This window comes from Otolemur garnettii, unplaced genomic scaffold (genome assembly GCF_000181295.1).
Source record: "Otolemur garnettii isolate 467f Iridium unplaced genomic scaffold, OtoGar3 scaffold00067, whole genome shotgun sequence".
Lineage (NCBI taxonomy): Eukaryota > Metazoa > Chordata > Mammalia > Primates > Galagidae > Otolemur > Otolemur garnettii.
Genome location: NW_003852462.1, coordinates 772,866 through 788,444, shown reverse-complemented (window position 1 = coordinate 788,444; position 15,579 = coordinate 772,866). Strand labels below are relative to the sequence as shown.

Below are 15,579 nucleotides of genomic sequence, written 5' to 3'. Positions count from 1 at the left end.
ACAAAGGCAAACAATGTAACCTAATGGTTTATACCTTTATATTAACCTGAAGAAAATGGGGGGGGGCAGCACCTGTGGCTCAAAGGAGTAGGGCGGCCACGGCACTCTACCCAGGGTGACAGCTTGAGGCTCTGTCTCAAAAAAAAAAAAAAAAAAAAAAAAAAAAAAAAAAAAAGAAGAGAAAAAAAAAATAGGTAAGGGGCTGTATTTACTTTTATTGTGAAAGTTAACTAACAAGAAAATAAAAAGCAAGGTAGCCTGCCACCTCTCGGCCACTGATGCAAGGTGAGGTCAACACCGATTGTAAAGTGCAGCGGGCAATGTGTGAGGCACCACCCAGGTGTAGACATGCCTTAAGAATCAAATAAGAAAACTACTTTGAGATATCATCTAACTCCAGTAAGATTAGCCCACATCACAAAATCCCAAAACCAGAGATGTTGGCATGGATGTGGAGAAAAGGGAACACTGCTACACAACTGGTGAGAACGCAAACTAATACATTTCTTTTGGAAAGATGTGTGGACAACACTTAGGGATCTAAAATAGACCTGCCATTCGATCCTACAGTTCCTCTATGAGGTATATATCCAGAAGACCAAAAATCACATTATAGCAAAGATATTTGTACCAGAATGTTTATTGCAGCCCAATTCATAATTGCTAAATCATGGAAGAAGCCCAAGTGCCCATCGACCCACAAATGGATTAATAAACTGAGGTATATGTACACCATGGAATATTATGCAGCCTTAAAGAAAGATGGAGACTTTATCTCTTTCATGTTTACATGGATGGAGCTGGAACATATTCTTCTTAGCAAAGTATCTCAAGAATGGAAGAAAAGGCTTGGTGCCTGTGGCTCAAGTGGCTAAGGCACCAGCCACATACACCTAAGGTGACAGGTTCCAATCCAGCCCGGGCCTGCCAAACAACAATGATGGCTGCAACCAAAAATAGCTGGGCGTTGTGGTGGGCGCCTGTGGTCCCAGCTACTTGGAAGGTGGAGGCAAGAGGCTCACTTGAGCCCAGAAGTTGGAGGTTCCTGTGAGCTATGATGCTACGGCACTCTACCCAGGGGGACAGCTTGAGGCTCTATCTCAAAAAAAAAAAAAAAAAGAATGGAAGAAAAAGTATCCAATGTACTCAGCCCTACTATGAAACCATATGAAAGCTATAAACCCAATTATAGCCCAGGAAGAAGGGAAAGAGGAGAAAGAGGGAAGGGGAGGAGGGAGTGTGGGTAGAGGGAGGGTAATTGGTGGGACCACATCTATGGTGTATCTTACAAGGATACATGTGAAATTTACTAAATGTAGAACATAAATGTCTTAACACAATAACTAAGAGAATGCCATGAAGGCTATGTTAACCAGTTTGATGAAAACATTTCAAATTGTATATAAAACCAGCACGTTGTACCCCATGATTGCATTAATGTACACAGCTATGATTTAATAAAAAAAGGAATCAAATAAGAAGCTCTCTTGACTTCTGAACATTAAATGCCTAGCATTGCGATAGTAGGCTGATAATCTCTGCCTCGCAAGTCACCACAAGCATGTGTAATATCTGATTGTGTCAACTCAGCCCCACGTGCATACCCATAGCAAGAGCGTGTGTATGTTTATTTTCACTGACACTGCATCGGGATGTTGTCCACAAAGTTCAGTGTCTGAGAACTATGCAATAGAGCTCCACCAAAAAGTCACAAATCTCATAATGTTTTAAGTCAGTTTATGATTTTGTGTGCACCACATTCATCCTGTGGGTTGGACACCCCTGAGCTAGAGCTTGCTTGCCTCCCTTCAACCTTATGCATTTGGTGATTGGTTCACATTGGTCATCTGCAGGTTCCATTTTGGGTGTGTTGCGTCTGAACCATCAAAGTGAACCATCAAAGCAATGCTTGGTGGGGAATCTCCAGATCAAAGTGCATACATTAAAAAGGGAGAGAGTTTGAAAATCAATAATCTGGGCTTCCTTTTCAAGAGTTAGGAAAAGAGCACAGGAAATTATGCCCCAAGTAGAAGGAAAGACATAATAAAGAGTGGAAACCAATAAAATAGTAATCAAATATTCAACAGAAAAAAAAGAAGAAAAACTAAGTCTTTTGGTAAAAATTAATAAAGTGCAATTACTCCTAACAAGACTAATCAAGATAAGGGATATTCACTGGGTATTGTGGCAGGTGCCTGTAGTCCCAGCTACTCAGGAGGCTGAGGCAGGAGGATCTCTTGAGCCCAGGAGTTTGAAGTTGCTGTGAGCTATGATGCCACAGCACTGTCTCAAGAAAGAAAAATTTTAGCTACCCACCTAAATTATGCACAGGGATACATAGCATTTTCAAAACTTCTGAATGGGGCAGTGAGCAAATGTGGCAGCTGCAGTGATGAGTTCTGGATGACACGGTGTCCCTGTCCTCTCAGAGGCCACCTGCGCATGCTGTGGAGGGACCTGGATGGCCCCATGCAGCTGAGCCCACACTGGTCACTTCCAGGTGCTTCAAGCTATCTTGCCGGGCTGTGGGGGTCTACCCACCCTTGGAGCTCTCCCACTACCAAATCAAGTTTGCAGCCACTGTCTTGTATGACACCTCCGTGGCCGTGGTGTACATCAGCAACTCCCACCTGAGCATGAACTCCCTGACCCACTCTGTGCCCCGGATTGGCTCAGAGGATGCCTTCCCCGTGGGGCCAACGTCTTTCGAATTCCTGCCACCCCCAGACTCACCAATCACCATCACACCCTTAGTGGGGACCGTGTTGCCAGGGAAGGTAGGTGTGGGCCCCTTGGGTAGACTGGGAGGTGGCTCTAGGCCACCATTCATTTACCCCCAGAGTGCCTGGTTCTGCTCATCCTTAACCACAGGGAACAACCTTACCCCTCATCTGACCCAAGCAGGGCCAAGGAAGGCTCCATGGCCACCAAGCACGGGGCCAGAGGCTGCCATGGGTAGTGAGAAGAGACTGCAGGGCCAGCAGTGCCCCTCCCACACTCCACTTGGGGCCTGTCCTGGAAGAACCTTCCTGTGGGGACTGGCTGTAGATGAGTGACCAGATTTCTAAAACAGAAGTGCTTTGGAAAGACTGGTATATGGGGGAGACAAGTTATGGTGCAGGACCTCACCCTTGATACTCCACAGCTGAAAAGGAAGGTTCATTTCTCATGGGCAGTGGGCAGGGTTCTGGTCTACTCAGAGCTCTGCCCCAATACCTCCCATCACCTGGACCTACACCCCTGGCTGGGGGGCTTGCTAATTGTGCACTAATTGTCCAGTGGAGAACGTGGGGCTGATCTGGGCAGGCACCAGCAGGTGCTCCTGGGAGGTGGGGTGGCAGCCTCAAGGCTCACAGCCTGGGGCCCTGTCTCCGCTCAGAGGTGCCTGGTCCAGGTGGCCTTCCGGCCCGTCCTGCCCGAGGAGCTGATCTGCCAGGAAGCCCTTCGGATTGCGAACAAAGAAATGGAGACCAAGCTGGTGCGTAAGGCCCCAGGAGGGGGATAGCAGAGGCACCAGGAGGAGGAATGTGGGCTCCAGAATCTTGAGGGGCTCAGGGGTATATGGGGGTGCTGCCCTTGCCAAGGGACAAGCCCTGCTGCCCTGAGGCTCTTGGGGCAGACTTCTCCAATGCCTTGTGTCAAGCTGTACGCAAGAGGCTTAAACTTCTTACCAAGATACCTCCCTCTTGAAAAGCACCACCAGGCAGAGGGGAGTCCAGTGGTGGCCTCTGAAGGGTGAGGGTTCACCCACCTGCACTGGTTAGCCAGTAACAAAGGCAGGACACAAGAATGTCCTGCCCCAGAGTGACCCCATGAGTGGCCGGCCCTGGAGGGACGCTGGGCTCCCACCCCACATCTGGCAGCTTGTGGGTTTATAGCTTCTACAGCATACAGACAGGAGAATGTACCCTCCAGCCTTGCCAGCAGGCAGTGAAAGGAGGGAAAGGCAGCAGGGCAGGGGCCCAGTTCTGGTGGGCTCTTCACTGCCCTTATGCTTCAGTTTCCCCAGGGGTGAAGGTAGGTTCTGGAGTTGCTAAGTAGCCCTGGGATTCTGTGCATAGGGTCCTCAGGTGACCCTCTGCCCAGACCCCCAGGCAGCCAGCCCCACAGCCACCCCCAAAACAGGCTACAAAGGACATGAGTGCCCGCAGGAAGGAACTGTGGAAGCAGGCCCTCTCTACACTGCAGCCCTGGGACCAGCAGAAACAACAGCTCGAGAGCAGGTGGGCTGGGAGGGGCTTTGCTGTTAGGACCCTCTTGGCCCACTGAGACATCCTTCCCCAAGAAAGTCTGAGCTGAGTGCAGCAAAACAAGCCCCCCTGGCTCGTCACCTGTGGCTCAAGCAGCTAAGGCGCCAGCCACATACTCCTGAGCTAGTGGGTTCGAATTCAGCCCAAGACCGCCAAACAACAATGATGGATGGAACCAAAAAATAGCCGGGCGTTGTGGCAGGCGCCTGTGGTCCCAGCTACTTGGGAGGCGGAGGCAGGAGACTTGCTTGAGCCCAGGAGTTGGAGGTTGCTGTGAGCTGTGATGCCATGGCACTCTACCCAGGGGGACAGCTTGAGGCTCTGTCTCAAGAAAAAAAAAAAGCCCCTGGAGAGCTCTGACAGGCTTGGCTCACTGCCAGCCCTGTGGTCACACTGGCAGCCCCAGGAACATGGCGCTCTATTTAGGGGCCACAGGCCCTGTGTCCCACCCCTTCCGGGACTGCCTGGCACCTGGAGTACATGAGGCCCCCACACCCTGAGGCCTCCACTCCCCTGAGGAGCAGCCACAGAGGAAAACCACCTTGTCAGACAGACCTATGACAGCCACAGCCTGGGCTCCAGGGGGCAGGTGTGGCCTTGTAGACCCCTCCATGGAGCGTGGGGAGGTTGGAGCCCACACTGACAAGCCCATGGCAGGCCCTCTGATAGTGGCTGGTGAGCAAGGTGGGGCAGGGGTGTGAGTGCCCTTTGCTGGCTTCATTCCAGTTCCGACAGGTACCAGGCTGCCCAGGCGTCTCTGGTCAGAGCTTTCCTAGGGAAGTTTGACAAGTTTGTGGTCCCCTGTGTTGTTGCCAGCGGTGACATCAAAGATAGGAACAGATCAGAGCCTCTGACCTTCAGGTACGGAGTGCTCTCCAGTACAGGGCATGGGCGGGGTCTGGACAGCACGGCCCCTACTCTGCCCTCAGCATGCCCTTGCCCTACCCACAGCCCCCACAACACCCTGTACCTGGAGCTGTGGTGTCCAGCAGTGGCACCTCCTATCGTGGTGACATCAGAAAAGGGCAAGACCACCTTGAACTTTGGTGATGTTGCCGTAGGTGAGTTCTGATTGGGCCCAGACACTCAGTCTCCACCCCCGCCCCCACCCTAGGGACCTAGGCACACCCAAGCCACTGCCCACTCCCCTGCCCTGCCCCAGGGCTGTCCCTTGAGGCCTAAGGACTGTGACCTGCTCTCCTGCCCCATTTCAGGACACCGCAGCATAAAGAAGGTCTCCATCCATAATATCTCTCCCGAGGATCTCACCATATCCTTGTCCATACCCAGCTCGGGCAACTAGAGGGCCTGTGGCAGAGCCTGTAGAGGTCGCTGTCTGGCTCCTTGACCCTGACTCAGGTGGAGTTCTCAGTGCTGGACCCCAATGGCCCCTTCGTCCTTCTGAACCCCTGTGGCAGGCTGCACACAGGCGAGACCCAGGTCTTGGTGCTGTCCTTCTCTCCCCACGAGAACATCTTGGTGAGCCCCAGTCCCACCCCAGGTGACACTGTAGCCCTGAGATCCCCAGGTCTCAGGGACAAGGTATTATCCAGGACCAGAGGCTGCTGCATACCCAGGGCCCAGACTGACCAAGCCTAGGTCTGCCAGCAGCCTGCCCCAGGCCCTGCACTCACTGACAAGTGAGAAGGGAGGGTCCTCCCAGCTGTCCCAGCTCCCTCATGCAACCAATTAGCATGACTCTGACAGGCATCTGCTCCGGGCTAAGGGACATGGTCTCCTTAGGCTCAAGAAATGCTGGACATCATTACCAAGAGAGGCACGCTCACCCTTACCCTCATGGGCACCGGCGTGGCATCCATAATCATGTGCTCCATCGAAGGTGATGTGCTCAACATGGGCTACGTGATTGCCACGGAGTCTGTCTCCACAAGCTTCAAGGTGGGGCCCCAGTGCCTGCCCCAGCTTCCCAGAAGGGGTTTCCACTTGGGGAGGGGTCAGCCAGCCTTTCTGAGTGCCTGGCCGGTGCAGGAGCCAGAGGAGGCACAGGTGCCCTTCCATCCCCACCCCAGCAGCTGCCACTGCTGCTGCCCTTCTGGGAAAGCTGAGGTGTCCCCTACACTCCATACTGCCAGGGTCTTTGCATAATGCTCCCTCCAGCCACTCTCCTGCTGTGCTGCACGAACACTCCTTTAGAGCTCACCTTAGGCACCCCAAAGGGACTGGGTTTTGCAGAGCTCCCTGGCAAGGCCACACTGCCTTGTAACTCCCATGCCTGTGTGTGAGGGTAGGCGTCGCTCCCAGTGCCCTGTCCTCTGAGTGTGGCACCATCTGGGCTCCCTCACCCAGCTTAGGGCAGGCCCTGGAAACAGCACCCAAGAGGGGCCATCTTGAGAAGGGGTGCTCTCAGAAGAGGGAGTAGGTGTGGGAAAGAAGCTGGCAGGGACATGGTTCAGAGGAGCTCTAGAGGGCAGTCAGCCCCATAGACCTATCCACATATGCCAGGCAGGAAAGCCAGCTGGCAGCCTAGTAAAGGGCTCCTGTTAGGCCGGGCAGATGAAGTGAAGTAGGCACCAACAGTTGAGCAAACTGCTGGGCGTGTGTGTTGCCACTGCTGGAGTCACGGGCAATGGAGCTTGTAAGTGTGAGGGCACCTGGGTACCCAGTTGGTGTGGCCAGTGGCAGCTGACCAGCTTCCAGGCCAGCCAGGCCAGTGCAGTAAGCCCAGCCATTCCCACAGCTGCAGAACAACTCCTCACTTCCAGTCATGTTCTCTGTGCGGCTGGACAGCCTCTCTGGCCGCAGGAGTGAGGCCCAGCGGTTGCCACGGTTCCTTGCCTCACCAGCCCAGAGGACTGAGGTGGTCGGTGAGTGGGGCTGGGAGTGGGAGCCAGAGGACTCAGGGCAGGAGGGGGCACAGAGTCAGGAGCAGTGGAGGGGAGGAGCCTACAGGCAGACAGGGACTGTAGGGGAGGTCACACACGGCCGCTACCCCCAGGCACACAGAACTTCAGTGGCCAAAGCGTGTTCAGTGTGGTCCCCGTCGAGGGCATCATGGACCCAGGGAAGACACAGGACTTCACTGTGACCTTCAGCCCAGACCATGAGAGCCTCTACTTCTCTGACCGACTCCAGGTGGTGCTGTTCGAGAAGGTGGGCTATGCGAAGCTGGCCCCTCTGGAGGCCTCAAGCACCCAGCCCCATGGGCACCATGCCTGGGGGCTCTGCACTGCACTGGGGGGAATGAGGGGGTCATCTGGTGGAGAGACCAGAGTCCTACAGGTCCCTGTCTCTCCCAGTCCCCTCCCTGAGCCAACCTCAGCCCTCACAGCCAGGGCTCCCAGCCCCAAAGCTGCAGGGACCAGGCTGCTATGCTTCTTGTTCCCAGAAAATTTCCCACCAGATCTTCCTGAAGGGTATGGCCCGTGAGCACATGATGTTTGTGGAGGGCGGAGACACCCTGGACGTGCCTGTGGAGTCCCTGACAGTGGTCCCATTGTTTGACCCAGAGCACAGAGAGGGTGAGTGCCCCCAACAGGGGCTGATAGAGGAGCTCCCAACACACTCAGCTTCGACACAGACCCAGCAGCACAGGGCAAGGTCCCGCCCATGCCCCTAAGCCACCCTGACCAGAATTTCTACCTCCACCCCTCCCCCATGCATTAGCCTGACCCTGGGCAGCTCCCCTCACTGCCCTGGCCACAGCCCTGCATGGCTGGTTCCAAGCCAGATCCTCCCTCTCCAGAAGCAGAAGAGCTGAGGCCCATCTTGGTGACCCTGGACTATGTCCAGTTTGACACAGACACGCCAGCCCCGCCTGCCACCAGAGAGCTACAAGTGGGCTGCATCCGGACCACCCAGCCGTCTCCAAAAAAGGTGACCACAGCACTGCCTCTGGTGGCATCTTGGCAGCCCCCTAAGCCTCCCCTGCCCTGGGCAGCTCTGGCCCCTCTTGGCTTTACCCCTTTCAGGCTTATTTGCAACTTCCTGCAGCACACTAGGGTGGGCAGCCTGCTGGTCAGAGCTGAGAGGGCAGGTGGAGATGGGCGCCCAGCGAGCGGTGCCTGGTCCTCCAGCCCCCAGCAGCCCTGTGCCCACAGACGGTCGAGTTCAGCCTGGACAGTGTCTCGTCCCTGCAGCACAAGGGCTTCTCCATCGAGCCCTCCAAGGGCTCTGTGGAGCGTGGCCAAACCAAGACCATCAGCATCTCCTGGGTGCCACCTGCCAACTTCGATGTAGGTTCCTCAGGCTCCAGCCAGGGAGCCCCAGGAATGCCAAAGGCTGGGTGGGCCAACACCACCCAGGGAAGGGGTGGCCATGGAGGGCATGGGGAGGTAAGGTAGGCAATGCAGCAGGGAGGACAATGGGTCTGCCTGGGCTACATGTCAGCTAAGGGTTACCTCCCTGCCCATTCCAGCCAGACCACCCCCTCGTGGTGTCAGCCCTGCTGCAGCTCAAAGGGGATGTGAAGGAGGTCTACAAGGTCATCTTTGTAGCCCAGGTGGTGACTGGCACTGAGGCCACAGGAGCTCCAAAGAGTGCCCTTGACCCCTCCTGACCACCCTCAAAGCCCTCCCCAGGCTGTGGGCCAGGCCAGACCACCAGGGGCCTGGTGGTCCCCTACTGGGCAGGTTCAAATGGACAGCCCTCAGCATGGCCATACACTCAGAGCCAGCACACGGCTGGTCTAGCCCACAGCCTGCTGCTAGCCCAGCCCTCAGAGCCTAGCCTGTAGAGGCCCCAGGGGAGCCCCAAAGCCTGTCAATAAACTCTTGTGAGCCAACAGGTGCAGGCCTGCAGTGTGGGTGATGCAGAGTCAGAGGTGGGGACAGAGCCCTGGGGAAGCAGCCCCATGCCTCCTTAAGTATGCACAAGTGTGCAAGCACTGCGAATGCACACCACACACACACCACCCACCCCACACATGTTAATTCATCAAGCAACAAACTGCCTGGCAGGGCCTCCTGGAGGGTGGGAATCTTGCTGGACACACATGGGGAGGCCACCCCAGCCCAGATGCCAGGAGAGATCCTGAAGCCCAGAGTACTGGGCAGCAGCAGGCAGCATGGGGTCCTGGGGTACAGGACCCAGACCCAGAGAGGCCCAGGGAGGAGAGAAGAGGGCTGGGGCTCCAAAACTCAGGCAGACTCCTCCCAATTCCAGGACCCCTGACACCCTAAGTGAGGGGTCCCAGTTCACTCACTTGCTACCCTCAGCCCAGCCAGAGCCCAGGGTGAGGCCCAGCTCCAGAGTGTGGGCCTCCCTTTGTCTGAGATAAGGCCGTGCTGCACTTTTGGCGTCCCGACCTGTCCTTCAAGGGAGAAAACAACCCCCAGCACATGAGAGGCTCCTGTGAACTCAAAACAGTGCGTGGACTTCTTCCCAACCCCCACCTGCCAGCTCCTATCCTCTGGAGTGTCTATTGGGCATGTCCCTGCAGAGCCCACCCAGCCTGGACCTCCCATCACTAGGCAGCCTTCCTGGATTGGTGGGTGGACATCTAGGTGCTTTCCTGAGCACAGGCCTTGGGGATACCCATCTGGAACTGCCCACCCTCACTCCAAACCCCTTACTGGCTGACCTGTCTAGGAACCTGCCATGGCCCCAAACGTGAAGCCAGTGACTCTGATGCTGGAGGGGCATTTTATAAGACTTCTGTCTAGTGGGCCTTAGAGGTGGCAGGCCTAAGTCCCTCGCTGCCCCACTGGGGCTGACCAGCCATGGCCCAGGTCAACTTCTGTGCCAGATGGGAGAAGATGAGGTCCCCCAGACACAGGCCAGGCCTAGGCCTTAAGAGGAGGTGCTCCCTGAGCAGGCCACTCTCTTGTCATCCCTGGCCTGGCAGGTCCCTGGTACTCAGGGGCCAACGCCCTGCCCAGGTGCTCCATGAGGGCAGAGCCTTCACCTTCCCCAGCTCCATTCCTTGCTTCCTCTCCTTGGTCTGCGTGGAGAGGGGAAAGGGCCAAGGATCCTCCTGGAAGGGGGAGGTCCCCAGCCTCCTGTGAGCAGTGGCCATACCTGATGCAGCTACCGCATTCTGGGTCAGCTCCCGCGGGGCGCCGAGTCCAGCTCAGACAGGCTCAGATCGGTAGGGGTGATCTTGGTGGTCACGCCCGAGCGCGCGACCTTGGTGGGGGGAGACACGGAGTGCAGGATATGGGGGAAGGAGCACCAAGCGGGACTCCGGGCGTGTCAGGACTTGGTGGGCGTGTCCTGTGGTGGTGGGGCTCCTGGAGTGGGCTGTCTTGCAGCGGGCGTGTCCTGTGATGGGCGTGTTCTGTAGTGGGCAGGCCCCATAAAGCCTTAGGTCGGCTCCGCCCAGCTCCGCTGCCCCAGAACATGTTCCCGGGGTCGCCGGCTGCCTGTGGGCTCCGGCGGCTGCTGCTGCCGCTCCTGCCGCTACCGCAGGTGGGTCGGGCCGCCCGCTGGGTTCGGGCACAGCAAAGCGGGTGTGCGCATGAGCCCCGCCCCGCCCGGGCTCACCCTTGTCCCCGCAGGTGACGCTGAGCTTCACGGACGGCAGCTGCGACCCCTCAGACCAGTAAGTCGGGGGTGGGAGAGGGGGCCCTGTCCCGCCTTGTGGCTAGGGGCTGTGAGGTCGCAGGGTCAGTGCCAGCATCTCACTCCAGATGCCGCCATCCCGGCAGGTGCCCTCCCCAGGCCCGCTGGAGCAGCCTGTGGCACGTGGGGTAAGTGGAGACCGCGGCCCTAGGCCGCCGGTCCGACGGTTTCCCGGGGAAGACACCAGGACGATCCCGCCAGACCCCAACCCCACCTTGCCGCCTCCGTGTCCAGCTTCCCCTGTCCCCTCCCCTTGGCCGCTGGCGGAAGACTCTGGGGCCCTGGCGACCTGGAGCGAGTGGGACTCACCTTCAGAGCCTGCCGGCACTTTCCCACCCCTCCTGCCTTGCCTCTGTGGTCAGCGGTCCCAGCGCAAGGATTGTGCAGTAGGCTGGGGACAGCATGTCCTGGGAGTGAGACCAAGGCTACCCCTGGCCAACCCTGGAGAGACAGCCAGGGTAAGCCCAGCAGCTGGAAACCAGGGCAGGCCAGCTTCTCAGGCTGGGCTCTGGCCAGGAGATCTCCCTGTGGAGAGACAGTCTCTGTTTTTTTAACCTTGTCTGTTCTCCTGTCTTGGGTGGTTGGGCCCTGACTGTCCCTAAGATGCAGGGTCAGCAGTAGGGCCTTGCTCCCCTGCCCAGGCTCGTCCTGCTTGCGGTCCTCCTGCTGCTGCTGTGTGGGGTCACAGCCAGCTGTGTTCGGTTCTGCTGCCTCCGGAAGCAGGCGCAGGCCCAGCCACATTTGCTGCCAACCCAGCAGCCCTGTGACCTGACAGTTATCCCTATGGACAGTGACAGCCCTGTGCACAGCACTGTGACCTGTGAGTGCCTGGTGGCGCCTGCCAGGCAGCAGAGGTGGTGGGGAGGTGAACATGAAACCCACCTCCTCAAACCCCTTCTGGTTCCCTGCAGCCTACAGCTCCGTGCAGTACCCACTGGGCATGCAGCTGCCCCTGCCTTTAGGGGAACTGGACCCTGATTCTATGGCCCCTCCTGCCTACAGCCTGTATGCCCCTGAGCTTCCGCCCTCCTATGATGAGGCTATCAAGATGGCCAAACCCAGAGAGGAAGAGCTGATGCCTCCCCAGAAACCCAGCCTACTCGCTGGGGCCTCAGGCCTCCAGACTGCTCCAGGGCCCCAGAAGCCAGACCAAGATACCCAGCACTCCCACTATAGCACTGGTGCCCCTTGAAGGGGGCAGGAGAACCCCCTAAAGCCATCGGACCAGAGTTTGGGGTGTGGGGCACTTGGAGCCAAGAGTCCCCAGTCTGTCTCACCGTCTTCCTCAGGAAGACCTGCCACCCGGCACTTTGCTGCAACACCTGCCCCAGCCCCAACAGGCCCTGAGTCTGAGGAGGACCCATGGCCTGAGCCTCAGGAGCTAAGGGGCAGATGTGACAGCTACATCCTTTTAGAGAGAAAATAAAGTTTGTATTTAAGTAGGCTCCACCTGTGAGGGTAGGGCTTTGGGGCCCTCAGGCAGCCCATCCCCTGTGCAAGCAGGCAGGATGAGCATGTGGTCCCTGGCTTGTGCCCAGGCTGGGCAAAGGGTGGTGTCAGATGTCCTAGCAGAAGTGACTGGGGCCACATGCTCAGGCTGGCCCAGGAAAACCCTTTCCTTTCTCAAACCCTGAACTTTTTTTTATTTAGAGACAGAGTCTCACTTTCTTGCCTCAGTAGATAGTGCTGTGGTATCACAGCTCACTACAACCTCCAACTCCTGGGCTTAAGGCGATTCTCTTGCCTCAGCCTCCCAAGTAGCTGGGACTACAGGCACCCACTACAACAACCCGCTATTTTTTTGTTGCAGTTTTGGCCAGGGTTGGGTTTGAACCTGCCACCCTTGGTATACGGGGCTGGCGCCCTACTCACTGAGCCACAGGCGGCACCCGCAACCCTGAACTTTTACCACCCCCTTCTCCAGCTGGGGACAGTGAAGCACACAAGAGCTAGGCTGTGCATTTATTTGACACAGAGCTGGATGGAGCAAGTGGGTGGTCGGCAGCCTTCCCTGGGCAGTCTCTCCATGGCCCCTGCAGGTGCTCCTACTGGACCAGCTTGAAGGACTCTCCAGTCATCATGGCCACGAACTCTGGAGGCAGAGGGATAGGTGAGCAGCCGGCCCTGCTGGCTAGCTCTCAGCTCCCAGGGCCTGTGCCCACTCACCCTCATAGTCAATGGTACCGTCCCCATCTTTGTCCGCCTCCTTCATCATCTGCTCCGCCTCCACCTCATTGAGGGGCTCCCCAGCATTCATGAGCACGTACCTGAGGGGCCTTACACTAAGCCACACTGTCTGCCCGCCGGCCCGCCCGCCCATCCACCCCGCTGCCAGCCCCAGGCCCTACTTGAGCGTGTTCCAGTCAATGTAGCCTTTGCCCTCCTTGTCAAAGACACGGAAGGCCGCCCTCAGCTCGCTCTCCTGGTTCTGCGCCTTCTCGTGGTAAATCCCCATCAGTGCCAAGAAGCCATCACAGTTGAAGAACCCTCTGTCTGCAAGGAGATTGAGTGAGGCCTGTGCTGGGCCCCCCACCCCACACACGTGGACCACCCCACACAGCCCCACCCCTGCATGTTGCTCACTGTCTCTGTCCACGTCCTTGGCCATGGACCCCAGCTCGCTCTTGGTGGGGTTGATGCCCAGCAGGCTCATGAGGCGCTCCAGCTCCTCTGTCTTCACCTGCCCATTGCCCTCTTCATCAAACATCTCGAAGACTCCCTTGTACTCCTTGATCTGCTCTGCAGACAGGCGCTCCGTCTGCAGGGGACACCGTGCTGGCTGTGCCACAGCCCCCTGTGCCCCTCTGTCCAAGGGAGGATTGGAACCAATCCCCCACTCCTATCTGCCTGGCCTTTCAAGATGAGTAGTGAAAAGAGGAGGCCCCAGCCCTCGGGTTCTGGGACAAAGTGACCACTCTGTCTGCCAGGGAGCTTAAAGGGGTGAGTGAAGGCCCAAGTGAGCAAAGCGGGACCTGGTATAGGGGCACAGGATAGCTGTGTGGAGAGCAATGTCAGAGGAGCCTGGCCCAGGCCAAGGTGAAAGCTCCAAGGATAGGCTTCCAGGCCTGCGCATAGCCAGGACCCGCGGGATAGCCTGTAGGGCCCCCTGGGGACAGTCTAGCACTTAGCCACCACTGACTGCCACCCCTGCACAGTGGGTCCAGGGACACCATGGCCCCAGAATGAGGGCAGCATTGGTGGCCTGATCAGGCTACCTACACACCCTTTGCCCAGAGGTCTCACCCCAGTTTCTTCTGCACTGGGTGCTACTCCCAGCTGAGTGGGGAACCTGTGGCCTTCCTGTTCTTCAAGCACAGCCTTTTGACTGAATCCAAATTTTACAGAACAAATCTTTTCATTAAAAGAGAAGCAGCAAAAAAAGATGAAGCTTTTTTGCCTCCCTTGGTGCTTACAAAAGGACTATCTTCAAATCAGAAGGTCCAGGCCTCCACCCCAGCCAGTGGCCCACTGGAGAGCCCCCAGGAAGTGGCCTTACCATCTCTGTGGCCAGTTGGAGGGACAGGAGCTGCAGAGCTGTCGTGCGGGCTGCTGGGGCAGAACACAGGGCAATGGTGGCAGCTGAGTTTTAGCTGGACGTGGCTGCCTATGGTCCCTGGGGTCTAGATTCTAAGAGCCTTTTATGGGTGGGAAATCCAGCCTGCCCTATCCTGGGATGAGCTCTCTGCCCTTCCCCACAGAGCCTACTCCTGGCCCTCCTTGGCCTGGGCCTCCCCTCACCCTCCACATGGTTCCGTTCATCATTCCCTCTTAACTGTGCCACCCTCTGCCTCCCAGGGGCTGGTCGTCCCACTGCCGTGTATGAGGCCCTCATCCTAGGATGTCAGGACACACTGCTGAGACTTCTTGTTGGAGGCCCACCCTGGCCAGCTAGCACTCCATGGCCCAAGCCAGGCTGCCCTCCCATCCCCGTGGGTCTAGGCCCAGTGCCAGCACTTCACAAATACCCTCTAAAGACAGGCTAAATGGACAGGTTCATTAGGGACCCCTAGCCCACCTTGCACCTAAGGGCTGCCGATCCACAGTTCAAGGAAGGACTGCTAGACATGGGCTGGAGGCCAGAGGGGCAGGGCAGACAGGACCTGGGGGCAGGGCCACCCGCTGGGAGACTAGTCATGGTTGGGGGATATTCTGGGGTTTCTCAGGGAAACCTGACCTCCCTTACACTCAGAATAGCAAAGCTGGCTCTCAAGGGGGCTGAGTGTCCAGGCTGGCCAGGGACAAGGTGCCACAACAACACACCACCCTTTTCATACACACTCATACACATGTGCTCGCTCAGCAGACACACATCAACCCCCCACCATGCCCAGGTCTGCCTACCACAGGGCAGCTCCCATGGCTACTCCAGGCATGAGGGCTCACTCTGCAGGCACACACCAACCCCCGACCCAGTCCAGGTTTGCCCACCACAGGGCAACTCCCATGGCTACTTCAGGCAGGAGATGTGAGGTTTTTGGTTGCAGGTCTAGCCCCTCTTGGTCTGAGGGGCCCTTCTCACCCCATCCAGGCCCCCGCCCAGCTCCCAAGCACTCTGCACATAGCCTTTTGGGGTCACACACACACACCTGCTCCCCCACCAGCCCCTTGACTGCCTGATGAGTCCCAGCAGGTGGGGCGCTCCATGTGCCCTGCCAGCCTGCCCTCTGCCTGCCAGAACATGCGATGCATCCCGCTGAGGGCCAGACTAGCTGCTGAGGCTGAGTCTGTGCTGGCAGGGCAAGCCGCCTCAGCAGGCACTGGGTTATGACCCCAGGGAGCACCTCCAGCCCAGGGCAGGGGCTGGGGGAGA

At 57.5% G+C, this 15,579-nt stretch overlaps 3 protein-coding genes across 3 annotated transcripts in view; 2 read left to right on the top strand and 1 right to left on the bottom strand.

Moving 5' to 3' along the window:
• The window catches only part of CFAP74 (cilia and flagella associated protein 74), a 57,748-nt gene extending 48,982 nt beyond the window's left edge, over positions 1 to 8,766 (top strand). Inside the window, exons 25-38 of the mRNA XM_012807230.1 lie at positions 2,501 to 2,777; positions 3,380 to 3,487; positions 4,135 to 4,223; positions 4,977 to 5,111; positions 5,202 to 5,311; positions 5,465 to 5,521; positions 5,611 to 5,729; positions 5,994 to 6,149; positions 6,949 to 7,075; positions 7,207 to 7,361; positions 7,597 to 7,727; positions 7,922 to 8,084; positions 8,309 to 8,443; positions 8,626 to 8,766. Coding sequence (XP_012662684.1) covers positions 2,501 to 2,777; positions 3,380 to 3,487; positions 4,135 to 4,223; positions 4,977 to 5,111; positions 5,202 to 5,311; positions 5,465 to 5,521; positions 5,611 to 5,729; positions 5,994 to 6,149; positions 6,949 to 7,075; positions 7,207 to 7,361; positions 7,597 to 7,727; positions 7,922 to 8,084; positions 8,309 to 8,443; positions 8,626 to 8,766 — 1,903 coding nt within the window. The remainder of the gene's footprint in view (positions 1 to 2,500; positions 2,778 to 3,379; positions 3,488 to 4,134; positions 4,224 to 4,976; positions 5,112 to 5,201; positions 5,312 to 5,464; positions 5,522 to 5,610; positions 5,730 to 5,993; positions 6,150 to 6,948; positions 7,076 to 7,206; positions 7,362 to 7,596; positions 7,728 to 7,921; positions 8,085 to 8,308; positions 8,444 to 8,625) is intronic.
• Positions 8,767 to 10,537: 1,771 nt separating this feature from the next.
• Positions 10,538 to 12,213, top strand: TMEM52 (transmembrane protein 52). The gene is made up of 5 exons (XM_003793308.3): positions 10,538 to 10,616; positions 10,706 to 10,749; positions 10,856 to 10,897; positions 11,411 to 11,589; positions 11,681 to 12,213. Exons 1-5 carry the CDS (start codon positions 10,548 to 10,550, stop codon positions 11,959 to 11,961), a joined length of 615 nt encoding a protein of 204 aa, XP_003793356.1. The 5' UTR covers positions 10,538 to 10,547; the 3' UTR covers positions 11,962 to 12,213.
• Positions 12,214 to 12,593: 380 nt separating this feature from the next.
• On the bottom strand, positions 12,594 to 14,516 carry CALML6 (calmodulin like 6). The gene is made up of 3 exons (XM_023515139.1): positions 14,508 to 14,516; positions 13,118 to 13,608; positions 12,594 to 13,036 (listed from the first exon to the last, which is right to left on the bottom strand). The coding sequence occupies exons 1-3, from the start codon at positions 14,514 to 14,516 to the stop codon at positions 12,901 to 12,903; spliced, it is 636 nt and encodes a 211-aa protein (XP_023370907.1). The 3' UTR covers positions 12,594 to 12,900.
• Positions 14,517 to 15,579: the final 1,063 nt, after the last annotated feature.